Raw genomic sequence first — 11633 nt, 5'->3', positions numbered from 1 at the left:
GTCATATTTAAGATCCTAAGATCACAGACTTAGAACTTCAAGGGACACTGGCCATCAGCCTCCCACCACTCTTTTACACATAACTGCCCTTTTTATCACAATCTCCTGGGCAAGGCCAAAGGGTCCTATATACAGATAAAAAGCTGAGGCCCACCTAGGTGCAACAGTTAGCCCAAAGCCACCCAGGTAAGCTAGTAACAGAACCTGAATTTGAAGCTAGATTCCTTCCACCTCACTGGGATGCTTCTTAGGGTCCTCAAAAGTTAGAATAATTCAGATACCTATACACAAAAGCCAAGCCTACTCATTCCATAAACCCTTACCAGCCCAATAGAGATGTGAAGATGCTTCCACTGAGCCAGCCCAGCAGCTCGAGAAGGTGCTCCTCTTCCCTCTTCCGCTCCCTCCTCCTCTCCCTTCCCCCTTCCCTCCACCTATACCCGAGCCTGGGTCCCTCAGTCCTAGCCGTCCGCGGTCGGGGTAGATCCGGTGGAGACAAGCGGGGCAGGCGCCGGCCCCCCTCCCCCAGTCTCTCTCCTACGGTCTTTACACCTGCGTCCAGAGCTCTGTGCTCTCCCCAGTGCCAGGTCCCCAGCGCCCCTTCTCACTGCTGGGAACCCCCTGCTGTCCCCATGCACACATACTCAAGGAACTCAAGGAACATGGGGCTAGCATGGGGGGGACCTCGGGCTGGTGGCCGAAGAGAGGTGGCCTCGCTCAGACCCGCAGATGGCCATCCAGCCGCGCCCCACGCTGACCAACGCGGGTTAAATTCGACACCCCAGGTTCAAAGGGCTAGTCCCTCAGGCCCCAGCCTAGCTCGGCTTTGATGTGCTGATGGGGCCTGGAAGGTGCTATTTCACACCTCCTAGCTCCGGATAAAGTGGGCTGCGAGCCCCACTGGCTCCTCAGACACCCCTGGTCTCTGCCATGGCTCACTCTCCCGCTCCGATCCTCGGCTCAGACTCCTGGCTCCTTCCGCAAGGCTGGGGTTGGGGGGCTGCGCCCCCGTTGCAGCCGCTGCCGTCGGAAGGAGACTGCAGCTGCTCTCCGGCCTCTTCCTCGGACTCCTGGGGCCTCTCCCCCCCGGGACCGCAAGCTCGCTTCCTCCCCTCTGGCCACACGCCCAAGCCGTCCAGCAGCAGGACCGCTGTGGGAGCCCCCGCCGGCCGGCGAGCGGGCAGGGGCCGCCTGGGCAGTGGGCAGCGGCAGAGCGCCAGCGAGCGGGAGAAGCTGCGGATGCGCAACCTGTCTCGGGCGCTGCACGACCTGCGGCGCTACCTGCCCCCGTCAGTGGCCCCTGCGGGCCAGAGCCTGACCAAGATCGAGACCCTTCGCCTGGCCATCCGCTACATCGGCCACCTGTCGACCCTGCTGGGACTCAGCGAGGAGAGCCTCAAGCGCCGGAAGAGCGAAGCTGCGCCCCGGGGCTGCCCGCTCTGCCCCGACGGACTGGGCTGCTGTGCCGGTTGGACCCATGGCCTGAGCCCGGCCTCCCCGGTCCCCGAGGCCCGCTCCCCCCCGCTCCCGGACGGCTGGGAGTCCCCTTCTTCCTGCTCGGCGGTTCCACCCCAGCTCGAACGATGTGGGGGGCAGATCCTTAACGCTGATTCTCTGCTCCTAGAAGAGCAGGTGGCAGATCTGGACTCCTCCGCGGTGCGTATCTCTTTCCCGCCTTTTCCCCACTCCCCGGGCCCTTCCACCTTCCAGCTAGCTCCCTCCCTCCCTTAAGCTCGGGGTAGAATAAGCCTTTGCTGGTTATTCGCTTCGAAGCTCTTCTGCTTAGACTCCCACAATCTGAGGGTTGGGGACCAGTCTGACTCAGGTATCGGACCATTTAACTAGTCCAGAATGCAAACTGAGCCAGGAGGAGCCTGGGGGAGGCGAGGAGAGGGTAGGAGAGGACTGCTATCCTGTGTCAGACCTTGGACAGGTCTCTTGAATCCTTCTCCATCTCATTCACCTTAGTAAACTGGGCTCTTCTATCTCAACCCAGCCGGTCTCCTTTAGACCGTGTATTTTGACCTCCCCAAAAGTGGACTGAGGAAAAGGGAGAAGAGCACCAGAAAAAAGGATTCAATGGTCAGAGGTGCCCTCAGTGTGGTGTGCCATTAGGGGGTTTTTCCCACCACCCAAGGACTCCCTAATTAAATCCCTATCTCCTGCACCTTCCTGCGGAGGGAGGCCCCGGTGTCCCTGGGGAGGTGGCTTCAGAGAGTACTATGTTTCTAACCAAGATGCTCTCATCTCTTGTCCCTACAGATCTTTCCCGGAGATGTGCTATCCTTGCTGGAGACCTGGGTGCCTCTCCTACCACAGGAGTGATCAGGGTCTAAAGAACAGAGATCGAGTGGCAAGTGCAGTCCCACAGATGCTGCTGCTGAGCGCTTCACTGTCTTCCACAGCTGGGTGAAAGCTGTTGACCCACCTCCTCCGACGCAACTCAGCCTTCTTCAGAGATCCAGAACCGAGAGGCTGGACTTCAGAGAACTGAGATCAGGGCTGGGGATGGAGCGAGAAAGCAGGAACAAGATCCTGGTTAAAGACACTAGGCTGCCTTTAACTTGAGCTGAACTCACTTATTGCTGGGTTTCAGTGTGCAGCTAAGGACTTTGGCTCCAGGCCCCCAACCTTTGGGAAGCCAGGTGCTACCTCCCCAGGTGCAATCATGAAATAGAGCCTGGTAAAAAGACTATAAGCATTCCCCCAGGAGAAAGGGTTGGGTGCTGGAGGGATTAACTGGCAATTTGGGCCTTAAGGGATGGAGTAGGAAGGAGGGAGGAGATGTCTCCTCTGTATTTATTTATTTGTGAATAATAAATCAACTGCTTTTGAATGTTGTAAATCAAAAATTCCTTCTGCCTCAGGTAAAGGAATAAATTTTTAAAAATACTTTTTTGCAGTCTTTCTGAGTCTTCTACTGTGTATGTGTGGACAACAATGAGCTCTTTTCTAAGAACTTTTCCTCTTTTGCACCCCCATATTAGAGAGGGAAAATATTTGTGGGGGTGTAACCCTTTCCATTCATTTGCCATTCTTAGTCAAAGTTTAAAGGAAAATTTTCACCCTAACCAATTGAAGGGGCTTTGCACAAAGAGTTGGGGATTCAATTCAATTAAAAAAAATCAATAATTGTCCCTACTTTCCTGCAGTTTACAGACTACTGAAAAATAATAATTTTATTTAATATACACAGTATTTAATATTGTAATTCTTTCTTGACTAAAAAGTATATGTACCTTTCTATCTGGGATATATGATTATTAAATGAATAAAATGAAATAAAATAAAATGAATATCTTTTTAAGAAAATGATGTGTATTTGGAGAAAACCAAAGGGACTTGTCAGAAAATGGGTCCCAGAAATACTTTCTTATACAGAACCAAACTAAGAGTTTTCAAGCAAACAGGGAGAAGTCCTGGGCTTGATATTCATAGAATGTTCCAGACTTAATTGGATGGAGGGGATGTACAGGTCCAGCATAGAATATGGGAATGGGATTCCTAAGACAGCTTTCTGAGGAAACTGATGGTATAGTGGCTAAAATGCTGAGTCAAGAATACTTGAATTCAAATCCAGCCTTAGACCCTTAATAGCTAAATGACCCAAAGCAAGTCATTGTGCCTGTTTCCCTCAGTTTCTTTGATTGTAAAATGGGGATACTAATAGCACTCACCTCACAGGACTGATATGAGGAACATAAGAGATAATATTCATAAAAAAGTGTTTACTACAGTGATCGACACAAAGTAGATGTTATATAAATTCTTATTCCCCTTCTCTCCTTCCTGAGGGCTAGGATAATTTGATTTATTTTTCTTTGTATCACTAGTTCTTGAAGATATTAATGTTAGGTCTTAATGTTTATTGTATTTAGTTGCTGAATGAAGTTTATGAAGGTCAAAGGCTCATCATAAATATAAGTCCATAATCCTGAACACTAAGCTGTCACCAAAGAGGGATAAGACTGATATTTCTACATGGATCTGGGTGATTTTCCCAAGGATCAAACTATTTTAGGACAGCCTAGATCAGCTTTAATATAGTATTCTTTTTATTATCACTTATTTCCTTTTTTAGGGGCTGCACTAATGATTCTGTTCAAGATCAGGGTCTATAGATTCTATATTCCCCATCCCCCATGCCTCACTTAAAGTTATTCTCTTTCATTGAGCCACATTCTACCTCCTATCTCAGCTTCTCCTGTCTGTTTTTGTTTCATCATTCCTTCTGATCTCTCTCTCTCTCTCTCTCTCTCTCTCTCTCTCTCTCTCTCTCTCTCTCTCTCTTTCTCTCTCTCCCCCTACTTTCCTCCCTCTCTCCTTCCCTCCCTTCTTCCCTCCCTCCCTTCCTGTTTTGTTGAAGATACCATTATCCTTGTAGTTGCTTTAGTTCACAACCTTGGAGTCAGCAGTCATAGCCTTCTCACTCCTCCTTGAATACCTCATAGCCAATCAGTCAGCACATCCTGTTGAGTCTATCTCCTCAACATCTCTGGTATCTGTCCTGCTCACTCCAATCTCACCCTATTTCAGGCCCTCTTATCATGTCTCACCTGGACTCTTGTAATTGTCTCCTTAGATCTTTCCCCTTTCCAATCCATTTCTTCACACAGTTGCCAAAATGATATTCTTTAACTATGCGTCTTCTTGTTACTTTCTTTGCTCAAAGTTGCAATGGCCTCTAGGGATCAAATGCAAATTGATCTTTTTTCATATTTGAAGACCTTTCCAGTCTGGCTCTCTGTTACCCTTCCAGACTTATTACATGGTATCCCCCTTCCTACATTTAACAATTCGGCTAAATAAGACCCTGCTATTTGTCATGCTTCTCCCAGTTCTGCCTGGTGTTAGGGCCCACTCTTAACTATTCTAAGAGCAGTTGCAAGACATTCTAATGTGTGAAGAACTGAATAAGAAACTTAGAATGTTAACATTCTCACTACACCTATAGCACACTAGAATTTGTTAATTCACTAAAGAGCAGATTCCTGTCTCTATGAGAACAAGTCCAAAATTAATCAAGGGGTGATGTCATACTCTCTCTCATTTTCCTTTCCTCCCTCCTTTGTCCTAACTACTAATTAAAAAACTTAGAAATTCCAAAGAACAGAAATGAAAACAGAGGTAATGGATAACACTTTGTTTCTCCATTAGTTACCACTTGGGAGTCTCCCCAGATCAGAGGAGCATCTCTAATGCTCACTAGAGATGACACTATATAAAAAGGGAAAACAAGGAAGTTACATCTAGACTGCAATTTAGATATAGATTTAGAGTTTGAAATATACCCCTTCTGTTTCCAGATGGTTGTAAAAATATCCCTTATAAGCTTCATTTGGACATGCAAATCTTGTGACTGACTTTTCTCTCTTTTCTCTTCCTAATGTGGATGCTGATTTGATTAATCAACCAATTAATCAATACACCTTTATTAAGTGTGCCAGGAACTGAACTAGGCACTGGAAATACAGAGACAAATATTCCCTGCCCTCCAGGGGAGTAGGGGAGATAATATGTAATAATTAAACATACTATTATATATATATATATATATATATATATATATATACATTTTACATAAATACATACTTGCCTGTGGGGGAACAATTAGGTGACAAAATAGATAGAATACCAGGCCTGGAATCAGGAGATATCACTGGATATCACTGAAGCAACTGAACAGCAAGAAGAAATATGTATATATATTTATATCTATCTAGATACACACATATACAGATGTTATGTAAAACTGGGTTTGACTTGAAGCATTCAGCTGAGAATAAGAATTTAAAAAGCAGAGTCTGAATTAGGTGAAGTTCAGAAATGTGGCTGGTGAAAAGGTCATTCTAAGACTTGGTGCTCCCCTTCTACTCCCTTCACATACCCTCTTCTCTCTATACATACACATGTCTATATATATGTTTGTATGTATTCATCCTCTACTTTCCTCCCTGTGCTTAGTGTCTAGACAGCTTCTTAATATTTTTTTTTAATAACCTTCAGCAGCTGATAGTAAAAGACTGTTCCCCAGACATCCCAAAGAGGTAAAGAGGTAAACAGGAAGAAGTTTGAAGGTGATTAGGATGGAGCTCTTGACAATTTTCGATTTAACTTAGTTATTATGTTTAGTAAATCACATGGCTACAAAAAAGTTTCTCATACAGACCAGATATAGAGAGCAGGAAATTTCCTGCAGGATTGAGGGGAGGGGGTAGCAAATATTTCATCATTTTAATAGTTCCAAGTGATTATTTTGTATCTTAGTGTCACTTATTAGGAATCAGGTCAACAAGGCTTTCTATTTTTTTCTGGGTCCTTTTAGAGTCTGAGATTGGATCTGTTTGCACACAATTATGGAGAGAATCCTTAGCCTTCACATCACCCCTCCCTTCCCCTTCTCCCCAAGTTGGAAAACAGTGCAGTCTGGTGGGGCAAAGTTATAAACTATTCTCAGGGGGTTGGTAAAGTAATGTCTTGTCATTTCTAAGAGCTGAAGGCAGAACAGGAATTAATGTGGGCTTCTTTCATTAGTTCCATATTTTAGGGTTATCCAGAATACTTCAGTGCACATTTAGCCTGTACTTATAAGCTAGTGTTTGACCCACTTACATTTTTACAAATTTACAACTGGAAGAAAACTAGAAAGCAACCTACTAACTAGATGTTTTTAATGTTTTTGTGTATTATGGACAGTGAAGTCTAGTGGCAGGTCTGGTGAAATCTATGGATCTCTTATCAGAATGATGTTTTTAAATGCATGAAATAAAATACATAGGATTATGTAGGAAATCAGTCACTTTGAGATAATCATTTTTGGGGGAGTAAATAGTATTTAATTTTTTTCAATTATATGTAAATATATTTTTCAACACTCATTTTATAAGATTTTGAGTTCCAAATTTTTCTCCTTCCCTCCCTTCTCTTCTTCCTCTCAGCAAGTAATCTGATACAGGTTATACATGTGCAATCATGGAAATGTATTTCCACATTAGTTATGTTGTGAAAGAAGAAATAGAACAAAAGGGAAAGACCACAAAAAACAAAAAAAGTGAAAATAGTATGTTTCCATCTACATTCAGATTCCATGGTTCTTTCACTGGATGTGCAAAGCACATTTTGGAATTGTCTTGGATTTCTGCATTATTGGGAAGAGCTAAATCGATCAAAGTTGATGACTGTACAATGTTGCTGTTATTGTGTACAATGTTCTCTTGGCTCTGTTCACTTCACTCAGCATCAATTTATGTAAATCTTTACAATTTTTTTCCCCCTGAAATCTGCCAGCTCATCATTTCTTATAGAATAATAGTGTTCTATTACATTTATATACCAGAACCTGTTCAGTCATTCCCCAATTAATGGGCATCCTCTCAAATTCTAAAGTTTTTGCCACCACAGAAAAGCTGCTATCAATATTTTTGTGTATGTGGATCCTTTTCCTTTTTCTATGATCTCTTTAAGATACAGAACTAGTAGTAGTATTACTTGATCAAAAGATGTGCACAGTTTGATTGCCCTTTGAGTATAACTCCAGATTGTTCTCCAAAATGATTGGACCACTTCAATTCCACACAATGCATTAATGTTCCAATTTTCCATGTCTTCTCCTACATTTATCATTTTCCTTTTGTCCTATTAGCTAATCTGAAAGGTGTGAGGTACTGCTCACACCTAATTTCTCTAATCAATAGTGATTTGGAACATTTTTTTATATGACTATAGGTAGTTTGTTTCTTCATCTGAAAATTACCTCTTCATACCCTTTGACCATTTATCAATTGGGGAAGTCATCATAATATTTAAAAATACATTCACAAGTCTTAGGTTAAGAATCCTTCATCTAGTTCAGCCTCCTCAGGTTACTCATGAGGAAACCAACCAAAACAGATGAAGTAGTAGCAGAGATGAGTTGGAATTTGGATTTAAAAGTGATTCTATTGTAAGTACTTTAATAGCAGAGTTTGTAGCATATCTATCTTTGTATATTTTGCTAGAAAATGCTTAATCAATGTAGAATTGAACTGAATCTGCTATAGCACTTTCTCTATCATTTCATTTGGCAAATAAATTATTGCCACGTATTAAAAAAAAACTATATCATGTCTATATATTTTGTCTCTTCAACTAGACTGTAACCTGTTAGGGGCATCAACTGTTCTATGCTTTTCGGTGTCCTCCCAAAACACCTTTCTAGTATGGTATCTGACAATTAATCAGTGCCAATAGGATTAAACTGAACTCTTCAATACCAGTACAGAATAATTGATTAGAAGAAAGGGATTTCTGCCTATTATTAAAACACCACTTTGTACTCCAGCCTATAAGAGAATGAAAATTGTCAGTAGTATATGTACAATTTCTTGGATTTATAAGGTTCTTTTCTCTAAGAAAAGAAGGAAAATTGAAAAGACAAAATAGAACTACCAAGTAGTTCAACTCCTAATTTTATAGTTGAGAAAAATGAAGCTCAAAAGTTTTTTTTTTACAAGCTAAACAGTCAGTGGCAGATCCAGGACCAGAATCTAGGTCTCCTGATTCTCAGGCAAGAGCACTGTCTATTAAAGTGATTTTTAGCTATTCTATTTAAAATCAAGGAAATGTCTGTTTGTCTGTTTTGAATATTGGCCAAGATCATGATAGCTATCATTTTAGGACAGTTCATCAGCTCAGGAAAGTGGAAACCCTAGCTGCAGCCGTATACCAATGAAAAGTAAGATTTATAGATTCATAAATATGGTTTTGAAAATGACCTTAGTAATCATATATTTCAGCTTCCTCACTTTACAGGTAAAAAAAAAATCTATGACCCAGAAATGTAGAATAGTCCTAAGTCACATTACTAGTAAATAATAGATACAATATTAAACTCCAAGTTCAATACTTTCCCCCAGTGGGTCATACTGCTTCCTAAGCAGGGAAAAACTACTATCCATAGATCTTCTCTCAAATAGGAAAATTAGAAGATTCTACAAGATTCTTCATTTTGGAGATAAGTCCTATTTCCAGAAAAGCCCCAAACAATCAATTTTGACAATTAAGAACAGATTTTAAAAAATTTTATTCTGTTTTTCCTCCCATACCAACATGTTCCCATTTAAACTCCAAAGATGATATTATCTGAATCAAAACCTGTGTGGATTAATTAATTGAATAGTTAAATCATAGCATCATAGCTTTTTAAGGTGAGAAGAAACTTCAGAGGTCATCAAGTCCAATATGGACTTCAACAAAAATCTCCTATACAACATTTCTCATTCTAGTTGAAGACCTCCTTTCTTAGAGAAACACACATTTAACTATATTATGAATTATTAGGTTTTTGGATTCAATAATTTCACTTTGCAAGAGATTTATATATTTGGAAAATACATAAATCCAGCTCAAGTTGGACTTTTTTGGGATAATTTTCACTCATTTCCCCTTGATTCTGGCCTTTCATATTGGATCTGACCAAGCTAAACAAATCTAATTCTTTTAAAAATTTGAAGAAAACTATCGTTCTCCCAAATCTTTTTCTAAGGCTTTCTTCAGCTGGCCCTTGGTCTATTGTTGGTCTATTATTCCTTCTCCATTCTGGTTTCTTTCTTTTTTTTTTTTTCTTTTGCTGAGGCAATTGGGGTTAAGTGACTTGCCCAGGGTCACACAGCCAGGAAGTGTTAAGTGTCTGAGGTCAAATTTGAACTCAGGTCCTCCTGACTTCAGAGATGGTGCTCACTTAGCTACCCCATGCTGATTAATTTTCATTGGACCTTTTCATATCCTTCTTAAAATGAGCTGTCCAGAACTGGAAACAGTATTCCAGACATAGTCTGAGCATGGATTACTAATAGGAGAGGATTATTACCTTTATAGCTTGTAGTTGGTCACCTTTGGCATTTAAGAGCTACCTTTTTCATCAGGTTTCCTCCTTCCTCAAGTCAAGGTTGCCTGGAATCCATTCTGGAAGGGGAAGTAGGAAAACTTGCCAGCACTTCAGGGTGGGGGATGGCCTTTTTCCTTTGCCCACTACCCCGACTCTGGACTGTCCACAACCTAACTCAGCTGCTTGAATGATCACACAGATTGGATGATGAGAGTCACCAAAACTGATCCTTTCAGTGAGATGGAAAACCATTAGGTCTTACCATCCATCCTTCCTTTATATCCTTCAGATGCTGGGATGGTTATCTGAACTACCAATGTAACCTAAAGCTCCCTGAGCCCTAACATTCACCCACCACTGCACCTGTGGGGCTTCCTGGCTTTCCACTCACCTTTCAGCCCAACTTTGTCTTTTTCACTTAGAGTGGAGGTTTCTTTAGAACAAGGACTGTATCACTTTTTCCATTTGAATGCCCAACTTTCAGCATAGTGTAACACATGGCAAATATTTTAATATGCATTTTTTAATAAAACTCTTTCATTCAGCAATTTTTATTACGTGTTACCAGGAAACCTTCCTAACCCCTTTTAATTGTAGGGCTTTTCCTCTATTAATTATTTCCTGTTTATCTCATATGTTTGTATATATTTATTTGCATGTTGTCTCTCTTATTAGATTGTAAGCTCCTGGAGAGCAGGAATTTTTGTCTTTTTTGGTGCTTAACACAGTGCCTGGCATATGGTGGCTGCTTAATCATTGCTTACTGATTGATTAGCTAAGAGTAGGTGAATGAGACCGGACCTATAATTTCATTGATAAAAGGAATTCCTACTTGAGTAGATTCCCTCTCCCAGTGTACATTGGTACTTTCTGTAACTTAAAATTTTAGGGAAATGTTTAGGGTTTTTTAAGTGCTTAGGTGACTTACCCAGAGTCACACAGCCAGTATATATCAGTGGTAGAACATGAATCCAGATCTTGCTGACTCCAAGGCAAGTCACTCTTCACTAGATAATGACTCAGCAGAAAATGGAATGGACAAATAGCCTGGGTTTATCTGGGTACCTATGCTGAATCCTAATTCCAAATCTGGTTTTCAAGTGCTGTTGATTGCACAATGATCCCTAGGTTCTTTGCTTATAGCCTGTTGGATTCCAGGCATGAAAATTAACCATCTCTGTGGGCTTATTTCTTAAAGTTCTTGTCTTTGTTACTTCCACATATTACTATTTCTTTATTGAGCTTGTGCTTAGGGGGCACTACCAATAATGACTTTCATACAAGAAGTAGACAAGGTATCATCTAGGCCATGTTTGATCAGAAAAGGAGATGGCCAATCATGTTTTTTTTTTTTTTTTAATATATTTTTTTTATTTAATAGCCTTTTATTTACAGGATATATGCATGGGTAACTTTACAGCATTAACAATTGCCAAACCTCTTGTTCCAATTTTTCACCTCTTACCCCCCCACCCCCTCCCCTAGATGGCAGGATGACCAGTAGATGTTAAATATATTAAAATATAAATTAGATACACAATAAGTATACATGACCAAAACGTTATTTTGCTGTACAAAAAGAATCAGACTCTGAAATATTGTACAATTAGCTTGTGAAGGAAATCAAAAATGCAGGTGTGCATAAATATAGGGATTGGGAATTCAATGTAATGGTTTTTAGTCATCTCCCAGAGTTCTTTTTCTGGGCATAGCTAGTTCAGTTCATTACTGCTCCATTAGAAATGATTTGGTTGATCTCGTTGCTGAG

At 41.3% G+C, this 11633-nt stretch overlaps 1 protein-coding gene across 1 annotated transcript; it reads left to right on the top strand.

The window, feature by feature from the left end:
* The first annotated feature begins 930 nt into the window (after window positions 1–930).
* Window positions 931–2325, top strand: LOC105749419 (mesoderm posterior protein 1). The gene is made up of 2 exons (XM_012542185.2): window positions 931–1656; window positions 2263–2325. The coding sequence occupies exons 1-2, from the start codon at window positions 931–933 to the stop codon at window positions 2323–2325; spliced, it is 789 nt and encodes a 262-aa protein (XP_012397639.2).
* The last annotated feature ends 9308 nt before the right edge of the window (window positions 2326–11633 follow it).

This window comes from Sarcophilus harrisii, chromosome 2 (genome assembly GCF_902635505.1).
Source record: "Sarcophilus harrisii chromosome 2, mSarHar1.11, whole genome shotgun sequence".
In the NCBI taxonomy this organism is placed as follows: domain Eukaryota; kingdom Metazoa; phylum Chordata; class Mammalia; order Dasyuromorphia; family Dasyuridae; genus Sarcophilus; species Sarcophilus harrisii.
The sequence above is the reverse complement of the archived record's forward strand: the minus strand, read 5'-3'. Positions and strand labels throughout refer to the sequence as shown.

Bases quoted from the DNA above. Each gene is read 5' to 3' on its own strand.
- LOC105749419 (XM_012542185.2), top strand. From the start codon at position 931: ATGGCTCACTCTCCCGCTCCGATCCTCGGCTCAGACTCCTGGCTCCTT. The intron at 1,657-2,262 runs GTGCGTATCTCT...TTGTCCCTACAG, and splicing joins CAGATCTGGACTCCTCCGCG to ATCTTTCCCGGAGATGTGCT.